The sequence below is a fragment of the Eublepharis macularius genome, chromosome 10, assembly GCF_028583425.1.
Source record: "Eublepharis macularius isolate TG4126 chromosome 10, MPM_Emac_v1.0, whole genome shotgun sequence".
In the NCBI taxonomy this organism is placed as follows: Eukaryota; Metazoa; Chordata; class Lepidosauria; order Squamata; family Eublepharidae; genus Eublepharis; species Eublepharis macularius.
Genome location: NC_072799.1, coordinates 85913310 through 85931159, shown reverse-complemented (window position 1 = coordinate 85931159; position 17850 = coordinate 85913310). Strand labels below are relative to the sequence as shown.

At 46.6% G+C, this 17850-nt stretch overlaps 1 protein-coding gene across 1 annotated transcript in view; it reads left to right on the top strand.

Moving 5' to 3' along the window:
* The window catches only part of CRACD (capping protein inhibiting regulator of actin dynamics), a 259695-nt gene that overhangs the window by 199485 nt on the left and 42360 nt on the right, over positions 1-17850 (top strand). Inside the window, exons 5-6 of the mRNA XM_054989872.1 lie at positions 8384-8548; positions 15930-15998. Coding sequence (XP_054845847.1) covers positions 8384-8548; positions 15930-15998 — 234 coding nt within the window. The remainder of the gene's footprint in view (positions 1-8383; positions 8549-15929; positions 15999-17850) is intronic.

Genomic DNA, 17850 nt, shown 5'->3' with positions numbered 1-17850 from the left:
TCCCATGGGTAGATCCTGTCTGGGGGTCTGGACTGGCATGGGATAGGCGTCCAAGGGCCCCAGTTGCAACGTGACGCGGATGAGAATGTGGTTGAGGTTGGGGGACCGGTTGTCTCGGCGTCGGTTGCGGGTGTAAAGGTTGCAGGGGTGGAGGGGCCACCGGCCCCAGGGACGGTATCGGCCCGGGAATTGGCAAGGGCCCCCTCGGCGTCGGCTGCCTCGGCATCGGCCGGGTTGGCGCTGGTCGGGTGGGATGAGTTCCCCTCGGTGAGGTCTGAGTTCCTTGAACCACCCGCGGTGTAATTGGATGGTTCGCTTGGGTTGTCGGTGGTTGAATTATAGGGGAAGGAGGCCCCTGTGGTTGCTCCGGCAAAGTTCCTGGAACCACCGTCGGTGTGGTTGGCTGGCTCGCCTGGGTGGTTGGCGGAGGCCTTATAGGGGAAGCTGGTTCGTGTGGTTGAACCGGCGGTTCTTCCTCCTCCTCCGTTTCCTCGCTGCTGCTGCTGCTATCTGTGGTTGCGGGCTGGTCTGGATAGAGGTCATCCAGACACGGTCCTCCTCCTTCTCCCGCCATGAGGGATCCCCCTCCAGTGGCCCAAATCTCTTCGCCCGTTTCTATCGGTTGCTGCGGCCATATCTGGTCCTGCAAGGTAGCCAGGCTCTGGCTGATGCCGGGCAGGCCTGTTGGCGGGGCTCTGTCTTTGTCCCCCGCCACTAACACTGAAAGCAGATGTACTGCGTTGGCTAGACTCTCTTCCATACTTTGTAGTCTGTTCTCCAACCTCTGTACTCTATCTGTAGGCTGCTGCGGATCCCCCGTATCCCCGGTAGTTGGAGGGGTTGGCGGGTGTTCCGTACTCAGCGTCTGTTGCCACGGCAGGGGGGCTTCCACCCCTTGTTCTTCCTGCGATCGCGCCGCAAGAACACCTTTAGTTAATCCAGTGATTGCTGAAATTCCAGAATCAATGGCAATTGTCCTGCTCTGGAGCTGTGCCCAATGATGTTCTCCGACATCGGGTTCCCCCACTCTTGGGGTGACTTCAGCATAGTCCCAGCTTAGAGCCCTTCGCTGAGAAGTGTCCCCTTCCGCTTGTTCGGCCGTCCGATTCCAGAACAGCCACGGACGGCCCTCAGCTTGCTCCGGTATAGACCCCAGGCTACGCCGGCTATCCAACTGTATTTGGGTAAACATCGCGCTGATCCTCCGCTCCCTCGTCTCTCTGGGCCGGGCCCCCCACTGCGTCGGGGTCGGCACACTGAATAGTGGAACGGTTAACGCGCTGGGCCTCGTTCTCTCCGAACTGGGAGCGAGGGTGAAAATGGTTGTAACCGTGGATCCTTGTTCCCTTGGTACAACTTGAGAAGATCCCGAGCCTCGAGAACCGGGAGAGGCATACGGGTCGAACAAAGGGTCCCGAGGTGGGACAGCTTTGGAGTCCGTTTGATCCGGTTGAGGCATGGGAGAGGAGATTGGTAACAAAATGTCAGAACTGTGGCTAGATAAAATCCTTACTCCAGTCTGCCTTCTGCAATTAGACAAAAGTCCATTGTTTCCAAAAAGCATTTAATGAAGAAAAAGATTATTATAGTCCACTGGCCTGAATGCAATATCCAGGTTGGTACATATGCATTGTTACCAATGCCAGACAGAGCAAGAGATACATAGTTAATACTATAGCTGACCCATCCTCCCCTCATAGTTCTCAAAACATTCCCTTTGAAGCTGCGAAAGCGAAAGCTTCCCCAAGGCCGGTTCTTGGTGGAACGTCGGTAGCCAAAACAATGCAGGTCTGTGAGATAGCTGCATGGGAACCTCTGCACCTGGGGAAGAAAGCACTGAACACTGAAAGGATTAAATATGGAGTCGGTTAAGCAAAAGTATACAAGAGAGCATTCGGATCCTGACATTTCTAACCTTTGATAAGTGTTTTGATCTGTTGCATTATTTTCATATGATTTATATTTATGAGGGAGTTAATGTTGGCTGGAATAGTTATCCCCAAGTAACTGATTTGTTTGTAAGCAATCTGGAACTTGTAGTTCTTGCTTAATTTGTTTGCACATGTTTTTGGACAAATTAATTGGGAGGATGTGAGATTTTATCAAATTGACCCTTAGGCCTGCGATTGTACTGAATTCCATTAATAGTAATTGTAGATGGTTCAGTGACATAAGTGGGTCGGTTAGATAAATTAACATGTCGTCGGCAAACAAACTGACCTTAAATGTCTGAGTTCCCACTTGAATGTCTTTTATTAATTGGTAGTCCCTAATTGCAATGGCCAGGGGTTCAATAGCGATTGCAAATAGAGCAGGGGATAAAGGGCAGCCTTGCCTGGTCCCCCTTTTTATAGGTATGGCAACTGAAAAAATACCGTTTACTTTAATGTTAGCAGAGGGCTGTGAGTATATTGAGTTGATTGTAGTGAGGAATTTATTGTCAAATCCCATATACTGGAGTATCCTGCATAGATAAGATGGTTCTAATGAATCGAATGCTTTTTCTATATCTATATCTTTATCTTTACTGCCCTGAACTATCCTTTGATAGTAGTTTGCTACCTGAGAGTAGCAAACTCCTTGTGACCCCTTCTTCTTCTCTTTGTAACAGTCACCCGTCCTCTCCATCTTGCACTGTGAATGCAGGACCTTCCCTGCAATCCAGTGCCATCCTTAGACTATACAGATAGTTTTGAATCTGACTCTCCTCTTTCATAGCAGATATGGAGGATCCAAAATAAAGAACTCTCATCTCTTTTCTAAACCTAAGCCAAGCCTCTGAGAGTCTCTCTACACAAGACTTTTGACACGTGTTCCTCACGTGTCAGGACTCAGGAGATGCAATGTTAGCTGAAAAATGTCTCTTTAAATGACAGAGTCAGCAGCAGGGCTTTTTTTGAGCCGGAACGCCCCAGAATGGCGTTCCAGAATCTCTTAAAAATACCCACTTGACTGATGGGTATTTTAAAGGGTATTTTTTAAATGGCCTGTTTGGGCCATTTTGGGCTCGTTTGGGCCTGGATCAGGCACTAAACAGCCAGGATTAGGCCGCTGCCAGCCGGCAAAACACCCCCCCCCACCCGGCAGGGGCTGGTTCCTGGCCATTTCGGGCCCCTTTTGACCATTTTGGGCCCAATTTCAGCCCAAAATGGCCAGGATTGGGCCTGAAATGGCCAGGAGCAGGCCTCTGCCAGACAGAGGAACACTCCCCCACCTGGCAGCGGCCCGATCCTGGCCATTTTGGGCCCATTTCAGCCATTTTGGGCCCAATTTGGACCCGAAATGGCCAGGATCACATTCAAAACTGCCAGGACTGAGTCTCTACTGGGCAGTTGAATACTCCCCCACCAAGCAGCAGCCTGATCCTGACCATTTTGGGCCCAATCCTGGCCATTTTGGGCTCCTTTTGGCTATTTTGGACCCAATTTGGGCTCGAAATGGCCAGGATTGGACCCTAAATGGCTGGTATTGGGCTGCTGCCCACCATGGGCAGCAGCCCGCCATGTGGCAGCAGCCCATTCCAGGCTGTTTGGGCCTGTTTCAGCCCAATTTGGGCCCTAAACAGCCAGGTTTAGGCTGTTGCCAGGCAGGGGAGTGCTCTCTCGTGCAGCAGCAGCCTGTTCCAGGCCAATTTGGGCCTGATCTGGGCCTTCTGGGGCCCCTTTTGGCTTAATTTGGACCTGAAATGGCCCAGATCTGGCCGCTGCCTGGCAGAAGAGTGCTCTCCTGTGCCACAGTTGCCTGTTCCGGACCGATTCAGGCCCAATCCAGGCCAAATTTGGCCCGATCTAAGCCAAATTAGGCCCCCTGTGGAGCACAGGAGGGCTCCTGGTGCAGCCACAGCCTGTGTGATGATGTCACTTCCTGGAAGTGATGTCATTGTGCAGTCCCAGGAGTGTGTGTATGCTGCGTATGTGCACATGTAGTAAGAGGCATACCACCTCCTCCCGGGAGTTGCCCTGGGTGAGAGTTCCCCCACCTCTTTCCCCAGAAAAAAGCCCTGGTCAGCAGAGATCACTCTGGAGGGGACAGATTATCTCACAGCCCTCTCACATTCCACATTCCCATTGGATTCGGACTAATTTCTAAAGATTGTACCAAACCAGATTTGAGAATGACTGCAGCAAAGTTGGGGAAACATGGAAAGTGGAAATTAGGGGACAACATCATGCAGATGCTTTAAAACAAACCTATCCAGTTTAGACATGAAACTAGAGAGAAACCTCTGTGTCAAAGTAGTCTTAGGGCCAAGCTACAAATGACGAATGGCACTTGAACGGCAAGTGAACAGACTCACGTGTATTCCTCCCTGTTCACTTGCGCTCCATTTGTGCTCCACTTGATCACGTAGTGTCATTCGTAGCTTGGCCCTTAGTGAGTTACCTTGCAGATGATTCATGTCAGTAGGAGGGGAGAGGAAATTCAGTACGTGGCTTCTTCAGATCTGAAGTGAGCTGTGACTCTTGAAAGCTCATCCTCGACCACAAATTTTGAAAGTCTTATACATGCTACTGGACTCTTGCTCTTTTCTGTTGCTGCAGACAGACAAACACGTCTACCCATCTTGATCTAAATGAAAAGGGCTGTTTTGTCTCTCTGTCCATAGCAACGTCTGTTTTGGGTTTTGCACTTGCAGCAGCCATCTACTTGATCTAAACAAGATTCTAAAACTTCCTCTCTGATTTTTTGAAGTTAATTCATTTGAGTGGTTTATTCATTTCTTTGTATAGACAATGCAATAGCTTGATCTGATCCGAATGAGTCATAGGTTTGCTTTAATTTAATCTAATTTCTTCTGTAATATATTTTATCATTCCTCTGTTTGGAGTACCCTATATTGAAAATATTTCTTTGTATCCGACAAGCTCCTATTTACAAAGTCCAGCACATATCCTTTGCTTGAGCATTCATTTCCTGTAGATTTTCTCACATCAGAAGATAAGCAGGGAAACCAGACCTTATGGGGAAATCTCTGTAATTTACAAAATAAAAATAATTAGAAGCCTTTTCTCTCCTAGCGGGGTATGATTCATTTAGCTACTTCAAAGAAACAAATCCTGCATTTTCTACTTGCCTGTTCAATATACTTTAAAAGAATTGAATTCCCACATCAAATTCACACCTGATTATTCATTGCTTAGAAAAAAATCATAACAAACATTCTTTTTGTAGATCTTTACAAAAGCAAATATCTAAAAAAGATATTTCTATGTCTCTGGACTCTGCGTGGCCATAAGTGACTGTTTATGTAGAACATGATGTTGTGAATGGCTGATTCATACATTACAAATTACACAGGTTTGACTTGGGATCCCCACCGTGTGTAACATTCAGATGTGAGCAGCAGGTTCTTCTCCATGCCCACTGTGCTCAGGTGGGATCAAGAGTGTGTATGAAGAAGGGATTTGGGCCATTTTCCCAACCTGAAAACAATCCAGGGGAGGTGCTCTTTGGCCCACTAGTGAAACCCACATGTATCCTGAGTTTCCCCAGTGGGGCACGTGGTACCCCCTGGACATAAATGAAACATAGAAACATAGACTCCAAGGGTCATCTAGTCCAACACTCTGCACAATGCAGGAAATTCACAGCTATCTCCCCCCACCTCACCTCCCCAAGTGACGCCTGCTCTATGTCCAAAGGAAGACAAAAACCTCCAGGATCCCTGGGCCAATCTGGCCTGAAGGAAAATTCCTTCCTGACCCCAAAGTGGCAATCAGTATCACCCTGGGCATATAAGAAAGGCTCCTCAAAAACAAGCATGGGCTCACCTCTTCCTGCCTTCCTTCTCATGATCTGGCTAAATTCATCCTGAATAACAGAATCAGCCTTGCCGTCTAAGCTGTGCTTGAAAACCTCCAAGGAAGGAGAGCCCTTCCAAGGAAGACTGTTCCACTGAGGAACCACTTTGTCAGGAAGTTCTTCCTAATGATTAGCCAAAAACTCTGGATTTAATTTTAACCTGTTGGTTCTGGTCTGACCCGCTGGGGCAACAAAAAACAACTTCATTCCATTCTGTATGCGACAGACCTTCAAATACTTGAAGAGGGCTATCATATCACCTCTCAGTTATCACCTCTGAATGCTAAACATATCAAGCTCCTTTGACCTGTACTCATAAGACTTCATCTCTAGTGAGGGGTCCCTCACTATCATTGTTGCCCTCCTTTGGACATGTTCTCGTTTGCCAACATCCTTCTTAAACTGGTGACCAAAACTGAACACAGTACTCCAAGTGAGGTCTAACTAGAGCAAAATAAAGCAATACCATCACTTTGTGTGATCGGGACACTACATCAGTGGAGGCAGCCCAAAATCAGATTTGCCTTTTTAGCTACTGCATCACACTGCTGACTCATGTTCAGTGTACTAAGACCCCTAGATCCTGTTCACATCTACTACTACCAAGACAAGTCTCCCCCATGCTATAATTATGCCTTTGATTTTTCCTACCTAAATAAAGAACATTACATTTATCTCTGTTAAAATTAATTTTGTTAGTTTTAGCCCAGTTTTTCAGCCTGACAAGATCATCTTGAATCTTGATTCTGTTTTCTACAATATTTGCTATCCACTCCCTGTTTAGTATCATCTGCAAATTTTGTGAGCATCCCCTTTATTCATCCCCTTCATCCAAGTCATTTATAAAGATGTTGAACAACACAGGGCCCAGGTCAAATCCTTGTCTCTCCACTTGTTACATCTCTCCAAGAGGATGAGGAACCATTTAGCACTCTTTGCGTGTGATCTGGCAACCAGTTACAAGTTCACTTAACAGTAGTAGGAGTCAAACAACATTTTACCAAGTTGTCAATGAGAATATCACGTGGAACCTTATCAAAAGCTTTACCAAAATCAAAATAAATTATGTCCACAGTATTCCTCTGATCCACCAAAGTAGTAACTCTTTCAAAAAAGGAGAGAAGCTCTGCTCATACCTGGACTGCCTTCTTTGCTAGGAGGAGGTGATAGCTATGAGGATAGTCCAGTCAATGAGCAGTCACTCTCTGTTTGTGAGGAGGAGGAGGAGGAGGAGGAGGAGGAGGAGGAGAAGGAGAAGGAAATGCCTGAACCACTCTCTTTGTGAGGAGCCACCAGCAGGAGATGGAGTGATCCAGGCATTAGCAGAACAGTTTCCTCCTCTTCCTCCTCCTTTACGCTTTGTGAGGGCAACTGCTGCCCTCACACCTGGTTTACCCTTTTCAGAAAGAGGAAGCAAGGACCACAAGGAAAAGTAGCCAGGGGCCACCACTAGAGATGGGCACGATCCGCATTACGATCGAAAAAACCCCACGATAATGGCGATTGCACAATCGTGAATTGGCGGATCGTGCTTGTCCACAGCCAACGATCCAGCGGTTGGGAGGGGCCCGGATCAGGGCTGGATCGGTGGCAATCGTGCTCAGATCAGGAAGCCAGACACTCAGGCACCAACAATCTATTCCCCTGGCAATGGAGCCAGGGGAATGCCTGAGCTGTGTTTGCTCTCCTTCTGTCGCCCTGGAAACCCAAATAGAAGCCCAGCTTTCCTTGATCAGCAGGGCTTCCTTCCAACCATGGAGCAGCAAAACAGTCACCAGTTGGGAGAAGCCACCCAAGGGAGGGAGGGGGAAGGGGATGTTCTGTAGCCATGGGCACTCCAATCTCATCCCTGCAAACCCTGATAGGCAGCTCTGACAGCCAAACACAGACCTCCTGTTCATTGCCGTCTCCCCGTGCCCGCCAGGCCCGGCAGCCGACGTCATCACCCACTGTTCTTTTCTCACCAGCGTGCTCCTTTTTGGCCTGGCGGGTGGGTACATGGGGGGTGCCACCTGCGAGCAGCCAGACCCCCCACCCCCTGAGCGGAGGTGTCTCCCCGTGTCCACCGGGCCGAGCAGCCACCGCCACCACCCATCTTTCCACATCGCTGGGAACAGCAGCGCCCTGCTTTGGCCTCCACGATCCACGATCCACGGATCAGGAACGGGAGATGATCAGTGTGGATCGTTTATTCGGGATCGTCGCTGGCGCTGATCCACGATCAGCTGGATCGTTAATTTTTTGGGGATTGTGCCCACCTCTAGCCACCTCCACCACCACTCTCTCACCTCAACACCCACTTGCTCAACTAACAGAATGCCTTTGAAATCTGCCCCATTTGTTTAAAGGCAGGAAAAAAATCCCTAAGGGTTTTTTTTTTTTTTGCTGTGCAGGCTTCTTTAAACAACAGAGCTACAATCTTCTCTCACCACAAGAATGTTTTTTAAAAATATGAAGCAAATCTGTTCAGGGGAAAAAAAACACCCTACAAATGAAAAAGAGAGCCTGTTCTCTCTCTTCCTAATTTTAATGCATGTTTCTGTACCATCACTCTAACCTACTGTCTTATTTTGTTTTCCAGCAACAGTTGGCCAAGAATATTAAGTTTGGCCAACCCCCACAAGTAGCAGTTTCAGCGAAGACTATTGGGGAGTCAAACTCTAGTTTAGAAGTTGATGTTTTACCAAGCAGCCCCATGGAGACCGAGACGCAGCAGGATTTGGCTGTCCCAGGGAGCTATAATAAAGTAAGCATTTAAATCAAACAGATTCACTATGTAGCTGGAACAGTAAAATTCCCTGAAGCATAGCCACTGTGTCTGCTGAAACAGAGCAAAGCCCACCAAGCTATTTTATAGGCAGGTTTAATAGCCCTTGGTATATCTGGCTGTTTAAGGTAATTTATGTGTATCAGGAAAAGAATGGGCAGAAGTGCTTGCCTTCTGTGCCAAGGCAGGAGCAATCAGCAGACCTAGTACAAAGGAAGTTTGGCGATGCTGGGCAGAGGGTTGTGTTGACTTTGAATCCTGTTAATTCACTAACTTGTGAAGCTGCCTGATGTTGGTGTGTCAAGGTCAGGGGTGTCTGCTGTGTGACTACCAGCAGCTCTCCAGAGTCTCAGGTTAAGTGACGGTCTTTCACATTACTTAAATAACCCTTTTAACTGGAGATGCCAGGTGTTGAATCTGAGACCTCCTGCAGACAGAGCGGAGGCTCGGCCACTGAGCTGCGGCTCCTCCACACCTTTATATATTCCCTTGTTTCATGCTTATAAGCAGGGCCTTTTTTCTGGGAAAAGAGGTGGTGGAACTCAGTGGTGGAACTCAGGACCACAGAATGACATCACTTTGGATCAGCTGGAATGAGGGGGGGAGTTTTTTAAAGTTTAAATGGCCCTTGGTGAAAATGGTCACATGGCCGGTGGCCCCGCCCGCTGATCTCCAGACAGAGGGGAGTTGAGATTGCCCTCCTCAGCTTACCTATGGAGCTCCAATAAATGTCACCTCAAATTTAAAGAAGCTGGACACAGTTCAATCTAAATTCCTGAGAACAATCTTACAAGTGCCCCATGGCGTCCCAAATGCACTTCTCAGAATTGAAACTGGCATGACTACAGTAGAGGCAAGGTTGTGGATTGCAGGCACCCTGTACTGGTTAAAATTAGTTTTCTGTCCCAAAGGGCTCACAAGTCTAATAATATTGGATCCCTTTGCCCCCCCCCCCATGGCTCAGGGCGCTGGATAAGAAGTTACTTTCATACGGTCTTTCTAAACAATACCTGTGCTCTATGGGTTACGAAAAAGCTAAAGACACAGTAAAACAGAGGATATTAGATACTGAAAGGCAATGTGATATAATCAGAATAGAGAAATGGCGAGATCTTTTGGAGCCCCCCAATAGGGTAACACCTATGCCTTATCTCCTCAACCTATCAAATCAGGAGTACAGACGAATTTTCACACTAATGCGACTGGATGTTTTTCCCTCGGCTGTCCTCGAAGGGAAGTTTAAAAAAATCCCTTATGAGGAAAGGATTTGTCCCTGCTATGAGGAAGGGATAGAATCATTAGAACACATTATATTTGATTGCAAGGTGTATAACAATCTTCGCAAATCTCTTCCTCTTTTTTCAACTTTGCCCCTTACCAGTAGCCAAAGGATATGCACTCTGAGGGGTTTCTTTTCAGATAGACATCCTAAGATCACATTTCAGGTGGCCAGATTTGGTTGGATTGCTTCAAGGATCAGGAAATCCTTAGTGTCTAAGTGAATGATTTTATTGTACCACTGAGAATTTTAAAGTTTATACTATTGTATCATGAATGATTTTACCCAGGTATTGTGAATGGTTTTATTGATGTTTTATTTTCTTCTGTGGTACCTTTTATTGGTGTTTTTGTAAATTGCTGGTCATTGACCGTGGAAAATAAATGACTACTACTAGATTGCCCTCTGCACCACTGGTGTAGAGGGCAGTCAAAATTCCCCTCTGTCTGGAGATCAGGGGGTGGGGCCACCGGCCATGTGACCATTTTCAAGAGGTGCCGGAACTCTGTTCCACCGTGTTCCAGCTGAAAAAAAGCCCTGCTTATAAGTCATGAAACTCAGCTCAAGAGCTCTTATGTTGGATTAGTATAAAGATTGTTTCTTGATACATGAAGCAAAGCAAGTGATGCATTTCACAGCCCTGGATTCTAGTGAATCGGCCGTTTTCTGTGTGTTTCATGAATCTGCATTAATCCATTTTCTTTGCATCTCGAGGCTAAGGTTTACCCAATATCTTGCACCTCTGTTCCTCATCTCAGACTATGTACTGATGTTGCATTAACATACACAGATCCTCATTGTGCTTAAAAATCTGTTCTGGCTGTTTGCAGCTGGGTGCAATTCTCAGTGCTGGCCACAAATGACTCAGGCCCAGGACCACCTCTTCTTGAACTAGCCATCCGACCAGTTAAGATCACCTTCCCAAGCTGTGCTCTCTGTGCCCCTTGCTGCAGAGGTGAGCCAGGTAGCAATCAGAGACAGGAATTTTCCTGTGGTCACAACTTGCCTTTAGAATGTCTGTGCCTGGCACCATCATTCCCCTCTGGGGGCCATCATTCCAGCCCCAGAGCCTGATTCTCTGACTCCTGTCTACATTTTCATTGCAACTTTTCTGTGCTGCAATGTATTTCAGTGGAGCCAATGCAAGTCAATTGGCATTCATGGCTCCCATTGCCACCTATGTGCTATGTTTGGCTGGGTTCCAGCAATAACACACAGACGCTAGCATTTGGTTAGAATAGCTACAACTTTATTGCATTACAGCCAGGTTGGAGCATTGGCCAGGCATTTGGGCAGTGGATCCACTGGCATCAAAAGGCCCAGTGCTGATCGATGCATGACACCCCAGCCCAATGCTGGCCCCATGGGAGCAATTGGTGCTAGGCCCCAGCCTTGCTGTTCGGCCTCTGCCTCCCGATTCCACAGGGTGAGCCCTGCTCACCCCTAGAAGATCTGGCCCAATGCCTCAAACCGCCAACCCCTTTAAAGTTGTGACAGGCCCATGGCTGCCCGAAAGTGGTGGGTAGGTGGGAAAGCGTCCTGCTCTTGCTGGTGCTGTGCTGGAATGGCACCATAGAATCATAGAATCATAGAGTTGGAAGGGGCCATACAGACCATCTAGTCCAACCCCCTGCCCAGTGCAGGATCAGCCTAAAGCATCTCTGACAAGTATTCATCAGGCCTCTTCTTGAACACTGCCAGTGAGGGGGAGCTCACCACCTCCCTAGGCAGCTGATTCCACTTTTGAACTACTCTGACCATGAAAAAGTTCTTCCTAATATCCAGTCGGTACCTTTGTGCATGTAGTTTTAGCCCATTGCTTCGCATCCTACCCTCTGCTGCCAACTGGAACAGCTCTTTGCCCTCCTCCAAATGACAGCCTTTCAAATATTTAAAGAGAGCAATCATGTCCCCCCTCAACCTCCTCTTCTCCAAACTAAACATTCCCAAGGCCCTCAGCCTTTCCTTGTAGGGCTCAGTCTCCAGACCCCTGATCATCCTCGTCGCTCTCCTCTGCACCCTCTCGATTTTGTCCACATCCTTTTTGAAGTGAGGCCTCCAGAACTGCACACAATACTCCAGGTGCAGCCTGACCAAGGCAGTATAGAGAGGGGCTATGACCTCCTGCGATTTCAACGCTATGGCCCCTTGTTCCTTACAGAAGAGGACTCCTACTGCTCCTCCTCTTCCTCCTCAGCCACACCTGCTTCCACTGCAGCCTGGCCCTCGGTGGCAACGTTGCCCGCAGTGAGTCTGCGAGCTTGCTTTATATCCGATGGGCCTTCATGCCTCTCCCATTGTTTTCAATGGGCATTCTTGTCATTCCTTTTAGTACCTCCCTCTAAATCCTTCCTTTTGATGCTCAGCGTGCCACTGCAAATGGGGCATTCTCGCTGACAGTCTTCTCCATCTCGTAAGGGCAAGCAGGCAGGAAGAATTATTGTGTGAATCTCCCCACCCTGCTTAAACAGACATAAGTTTTCCTTTTGCTGTGGGGGCAGGCAGGATTGTTTTGGAAAGGGGTTTGCCATTTGTCTCAGAAAAATAAAGAGCCCTAAAAGACTATAGAAACTATCCTAAACAGATCTACTCAGATGTAAATCCTATGTTATTCAGTAGTGCTTACCCCCAGGGAAGAGTTTTTTTCAAATTGCAGCCTTTGATTTAATTCTCCCTTCCAAATGTTTCCAAAGTTGATAAGGGAGGATCCCCTTGCAACAAACTGATTGGCAAGAAGGCAAAGAATGCCACTTCTTGGGTAGATACATGGAGGAGAGTGGGGAGATGCACTCATGCACATTGCTCTCATTCTCCCTTCCTACCAACAGAATTAATTAATAAGGTAAGGGCCATTTTCACACTGCTTTCCAGCTACAGAACATCCCGTTCTCACGTGAAATCGCACCAGGAAGACGCTGCCAGCACGATGTTCCATGGCTGGTAAACAGTGTGAAAATGGCCAAGGTTTCGCTCCCCTTGGGATTTGATTGGCCATGTTCAGGAAAAACAAGCTGCTGCCCTGCAAGGTGAGCCCAGTGCCTGCCTGCTGCTGGAAGGTATGAACCGAAATGAAACACACAAACTTTTTGGCAGGAGGGGCTTGTTACAATTTAGTTTCCCGGCTTTGGTTCAGCATTCTGGAAGCTGCTTTAATGAGTTCTGGGTGTATATTCAGCTCATTTTTCCCTAGTGTGCAGAGCTCACCTATACTGTTGGCATCCACGAAGGTTTTTAGCACATTGTCCATGTCTTTTGAATGGTGAGGGCATCATGTTTAGGTTGCTGGGATAGATTTTGATTTTTTTCCAAGGTGGAGTTTTTCCTCTCAGTGGTCTGATTTGGTATAAGGAAGCTTCATAGAATCATAGAACCATAGAATCATAGAGTTGGAAGGGGCCATACAGACCATCTAGTCCAACCCCCTGCCCAGTGCAGGATCAGCCTAAAGCATCTCTGGCAAGTACTCATCCAGCCTCTTCTTGAAAACTGTCAGTGAAGGGGAGCTCACCACCTCCCTAGGCAGCTGATTCCACTTTTGAACTACTCTGACCGTGAAAAAGTTTTTCCTAATATCCAGCCGGTACCTTTGTGCATGTAATTTAAGCCCATTGCTTCGGGTCCTACCCTCTGCTGCCAACTGGAACAGCTCCTTGCCCTCCTCCAAATGACAACCTTTCAAATATTTAAAGAGAGCAATCATGTCCCCCCTCAACCTCCTCTTCTCCAAACTAAACATTCCCAAGGCCCTCAGCCTTTCCTCATAGGGCTCAGTCTCCAGACCCCTGATCATTCTCGTCGCTCTCCTCTGCACCCTCTTGATTTTGTCCACATCCTTTTTGAAGTGCACACAATACTCCAGGTGTGGCCTGACCAAGGCAGTATAGAGAGGGGCTATGACCTCCTGCGATTTCGATGCTATGGCCCCTTTGATACAACCCAAGATTGAATTAGCCTTTTTTGCTCATATTTAGTTTACAGTCCACTCTTACCCCAAGATCCCTTTCGCATATACTACTGCCCAGACGTGTATCCCCCATCCAGTATTTGTGCTTCCCATTTTTGTGGCCCAGATGTAATACTGTGCACTTGTCTTTGTTGAATTGCATCCTATTCACAGCTTCCTATTCACAGCATCCTATTCAGCTTTGTGTGCCCTCTATGAAGTATGATGTTAAAATGTCCATTATACAGGTGAGAGACTGGGCTGAGCAAAGAAGAGAGTGGATCAGGCAGACGAGTTGAGCCAGAAGCATTTGCAGAACACACTCAAGGCTCATTCAACAATGAAATTTTTTTGTTAAAGTCAAATCTTGACTCTCTTTCAGTATTAAAGTAATAAATGCCTCTTTCCAGGATTCAGGCATCTTACCCCCCTTGCAAAATATAATTCATTGTGTTTTTTAAGTGAATTAATATTTTGTCTTTAAAAACACTTATAATACAAGCCTGATAATCCATCTGGTCCTGGAGACTTTCCCAACTTGATCTTTTTAATAGCTTCTGTTACTTCCCCAACTGTTATGTGCCCATTCATAGATTATCTTTGTTCATCAGAAATGTCTGGTAAATTTTGCCTTTTAAGATACTCCTCTATTTTATCCATCAATATCTCTTCTATATAAATTCTGATAATATTTGTAGAAGGCTTTTTTAATATCTCCACTATCTGTTAGTACTTTATGTTCCTCTTGTATCTTCCAAATCATTTTCTTTCTCCTTCCTCAATTTGTATGCTAACCCAGGGCTTTTTTTCAGCGGGAACGCGGGGGAACGGAGTTCTGGAACCTCTTGAAAATGGTCACATGGCTGGTAGCCCCGCCCCCTGATCTCCAGACAGAGGGGTGTTTAGATTGCCCTCTGCACAGCGGCACGGAAGGCAATCTCAACTCCCCTCTGTCTGGAGATCAGGGGGCGGGGCCACCAGCCATGTGACCATTTTCTCCGAGGGCAACCCGAGTTCCACCACCTCTTTTCCCAGAAAAAAAGCCCTGTGCTAACCATATGGGCTGTGCAAACAAGAGAGTGGATCAGGCAGATGAGTTGAGCTGGAAGCATTTCCAGAACACGCTCAAGACTTTCCCTATTCTTTTCCTGTACTGGAAATCACATGCGAGCTGGGCATAGCGTGGCCAGATTCCCCCAGGCTTACATCTATTATGGCAAGTTGGTGGTGAGATTGCTCTCGCTGGGCCAGAGGTCTCAGGATGGGCTCCGATTGCAGAGGGAGTGGAGTAGAATTGATTCAGCCCTGCCTCTGGAACATTCCAGTGTAAAATCAAGAGATTTGGCTCAACTCTATGAATCACCGAAGACCGAGCCTTCTGTAGATTTTGTCTCAAAGTCTTATTTGTTTACTTTGCAGGAAAGCATCTGAAGTGGAAGCATTTTTTCAAAATGAAGCTCTTTTTGCATGCTTCTGAAAGACCAATTACTGAGAATTTATGTAAATGAATCACTGTTCTGTTGATAGAACAAAAAATAACCATAGAAAATATATACTGTCTTTCAATTTTGGAAAAGGCTTTGTGCGGATAGTCAGTCAGTCATTATTTCAAAGGTGTGAATTGCCTACTATTCATAACATTTAATGCTGCATGTGCTGAAACCCAAAATGAGCTGTTTAGATAGACTTGACACATAAGTAGAGTCAAATTTATGAATAGAGAGAACAAAGATGTTGTTGCATATCAGTGGTGATGTTTTAATCAAGCTGCAGTATTTATAACAGATGAAGCATTAACGGGCTTAACCATTCCACACCACAACAGTTCCTTATCTGAGCCATTGAAGTTCCTCCCAGCCTTGTAGGATTAAAACACAGTTGACATTAGATCCATGCTGTGCTCATTGAGAAAAGCAGGACAGGTTGCCCTGTTTACAGTACACTTAACTGGGTCATAAGAAACCTGTCATGTCATTGGCTTGATCACGAAAGGTGGATAAAAGAAAGGCAAACTTCTCATCCCTTGATTCTGCCATCGACTACAATGTAAAATGCCTTAGAATGCTTCTTATGTGATTTGCTGTTTCCTGAATGGCTGTGATAGTGGTGATGTTGGCAAATGTTATCTTCTTTTCTAGTCAGGTGGCACACCAGATTCATTAAGCCCAGCAAGTTTGCATGGAAGAAGGCATGAAGTGGAAGAGAAGGTAACTGCTTTTGTTTCAAAGGACCATTTAACACCCAGCTGGCTTTAAGTGGAGGAGTGGGGAATCAAACCTGGTTCTCCAGATTAGAGTCTTGCCGCTCTTAACCACTACACCAAACTGACTGTAGAAAGTTGTTGGGTGGGGAACTGATTTTAAGAGCAAGAGGGCCTATGGGAAGAGAATGACAGAGTCTTCCACTGGCCATGGTTTAACTCCCTGAACGTTTGTATCCTGACATCCTTTTCCCCTTGGGCAGGTTTCTATCCCAGATGTGAGCCCAGCTGACAGAAAAGTCACTGGAACAGCAGCTGTACAGGGGGAATGGCATGTGGAGGGAGGGTCCTGCATTCCTTGATATTGCTCCCTTTGCTCTTTAAATTGGTCCTCAGTTCCCAGGTTGATATACCAGAGGAGCTGTTCTGAGAGTTCAGACACATGGATCTGCTGCCATCTCATGCCGTTTAAACCTAAGCAATAGGTGCTTGAAAAAATAGGGACGTGGAAATTCATGTGTTTGTTTTATATTTGCTGTTACAAATATAATGTTTATTTTCATTATATTTGTTTTCATTTCCATTGCTTTTAACTGGAAATATACTTCTCGTTGTATGCTTTGTTTTCTATCCAATTCAGATGAAATTCTAAGGGGTTATATAGCTTATGCAAGGAATATTTAGGTCTGGTAGGTGATTACAATACAGACTTGTGAATCTTTCAAAAAGGACGCTATAGCAGCTAAAAAAACTCCTGTGCATCTAATTGCTCTGAAATGTGGGGAACATTTTCTGTCCCTCAAAGGGATTCCTATATAACAGGAGGCAGACATTTGCTCCTCTAGAATTCAGCAGAATTACTGAGTTGACACACGGAGACATTTGGCCACCTCAGCAAGATAGGCACAATGACACATTGGTCATTTCTTGCCTTTGGCAACCAAGCAGCCATGCACAATCATGAAGGGAGCCCATAGAATCATAGAGTTGGAAGGGGCCAAACAGACCACCTAGTCCAACCCCCTGCCCAGTGCAGGATCAGCCTAAAGCATCTCTGACAAGTATTCATCCAGCCTCTTCTTAAAAACTGCCAGTGAGGGGGAGCTCACCACCTCCCTAGGCAGCTGATTCCACTTTTGAACTACTCTGACCATGAAAAAGTTCTTCCTAATATCCAGCTGGTACCTTTGTGCATGTAATTTAAGCCCATTGTTTCAGGTCCTACCCTCTGCTGCCAACTGGAACAGCTCCTTGCCCTCCTCCAAATGACAGCCTTTCAAATACTTAAAGAGAGCAATCATGTCCTCCCTCAACCTCCTCTTCTCCAAACTAAACATGCCCAAGGCCCTCAGCCTTTCCTCATAGGGCTCAGTCTCCAGACCCCTGATCATCCTCGTCGCTCTCCTCTGCAACCTCTTGATTTTGTCCACATCCTTTTTGAAGTGAGGCCTCCAGAACTGCACACAATACTCCAGGTGCGGCCTGACCAAGGCAGTATAGAGAGGGCTATGACCCCTTTGATACAACCCAGGATTGAATTGGCCTTTTTTGCCACCGCATCACACTGACTGCTCATATTTAGTTTACAGTCCACTCTTACCCCAAGATCTCTTTCACATATACTACTGCCCAGAAGTGTATTCCCCATCCAGTATTTGTGCGTCCCATTTTTGTGGCCCAGATGTAATACTGTGCACTTGTCTTTGTTGAATTGCATCCTATGAACAGCTGCCCACTTCTCCAGAGTATTCAGGTCTTGTTGAATTTTAATTCTATCTTCTTGAGTGTTTGCTACTCCTCCCAATTTGGTATCATCAGCATATTTAATGAGCAGCCCTTCCACTCCTTCATCCAGATCA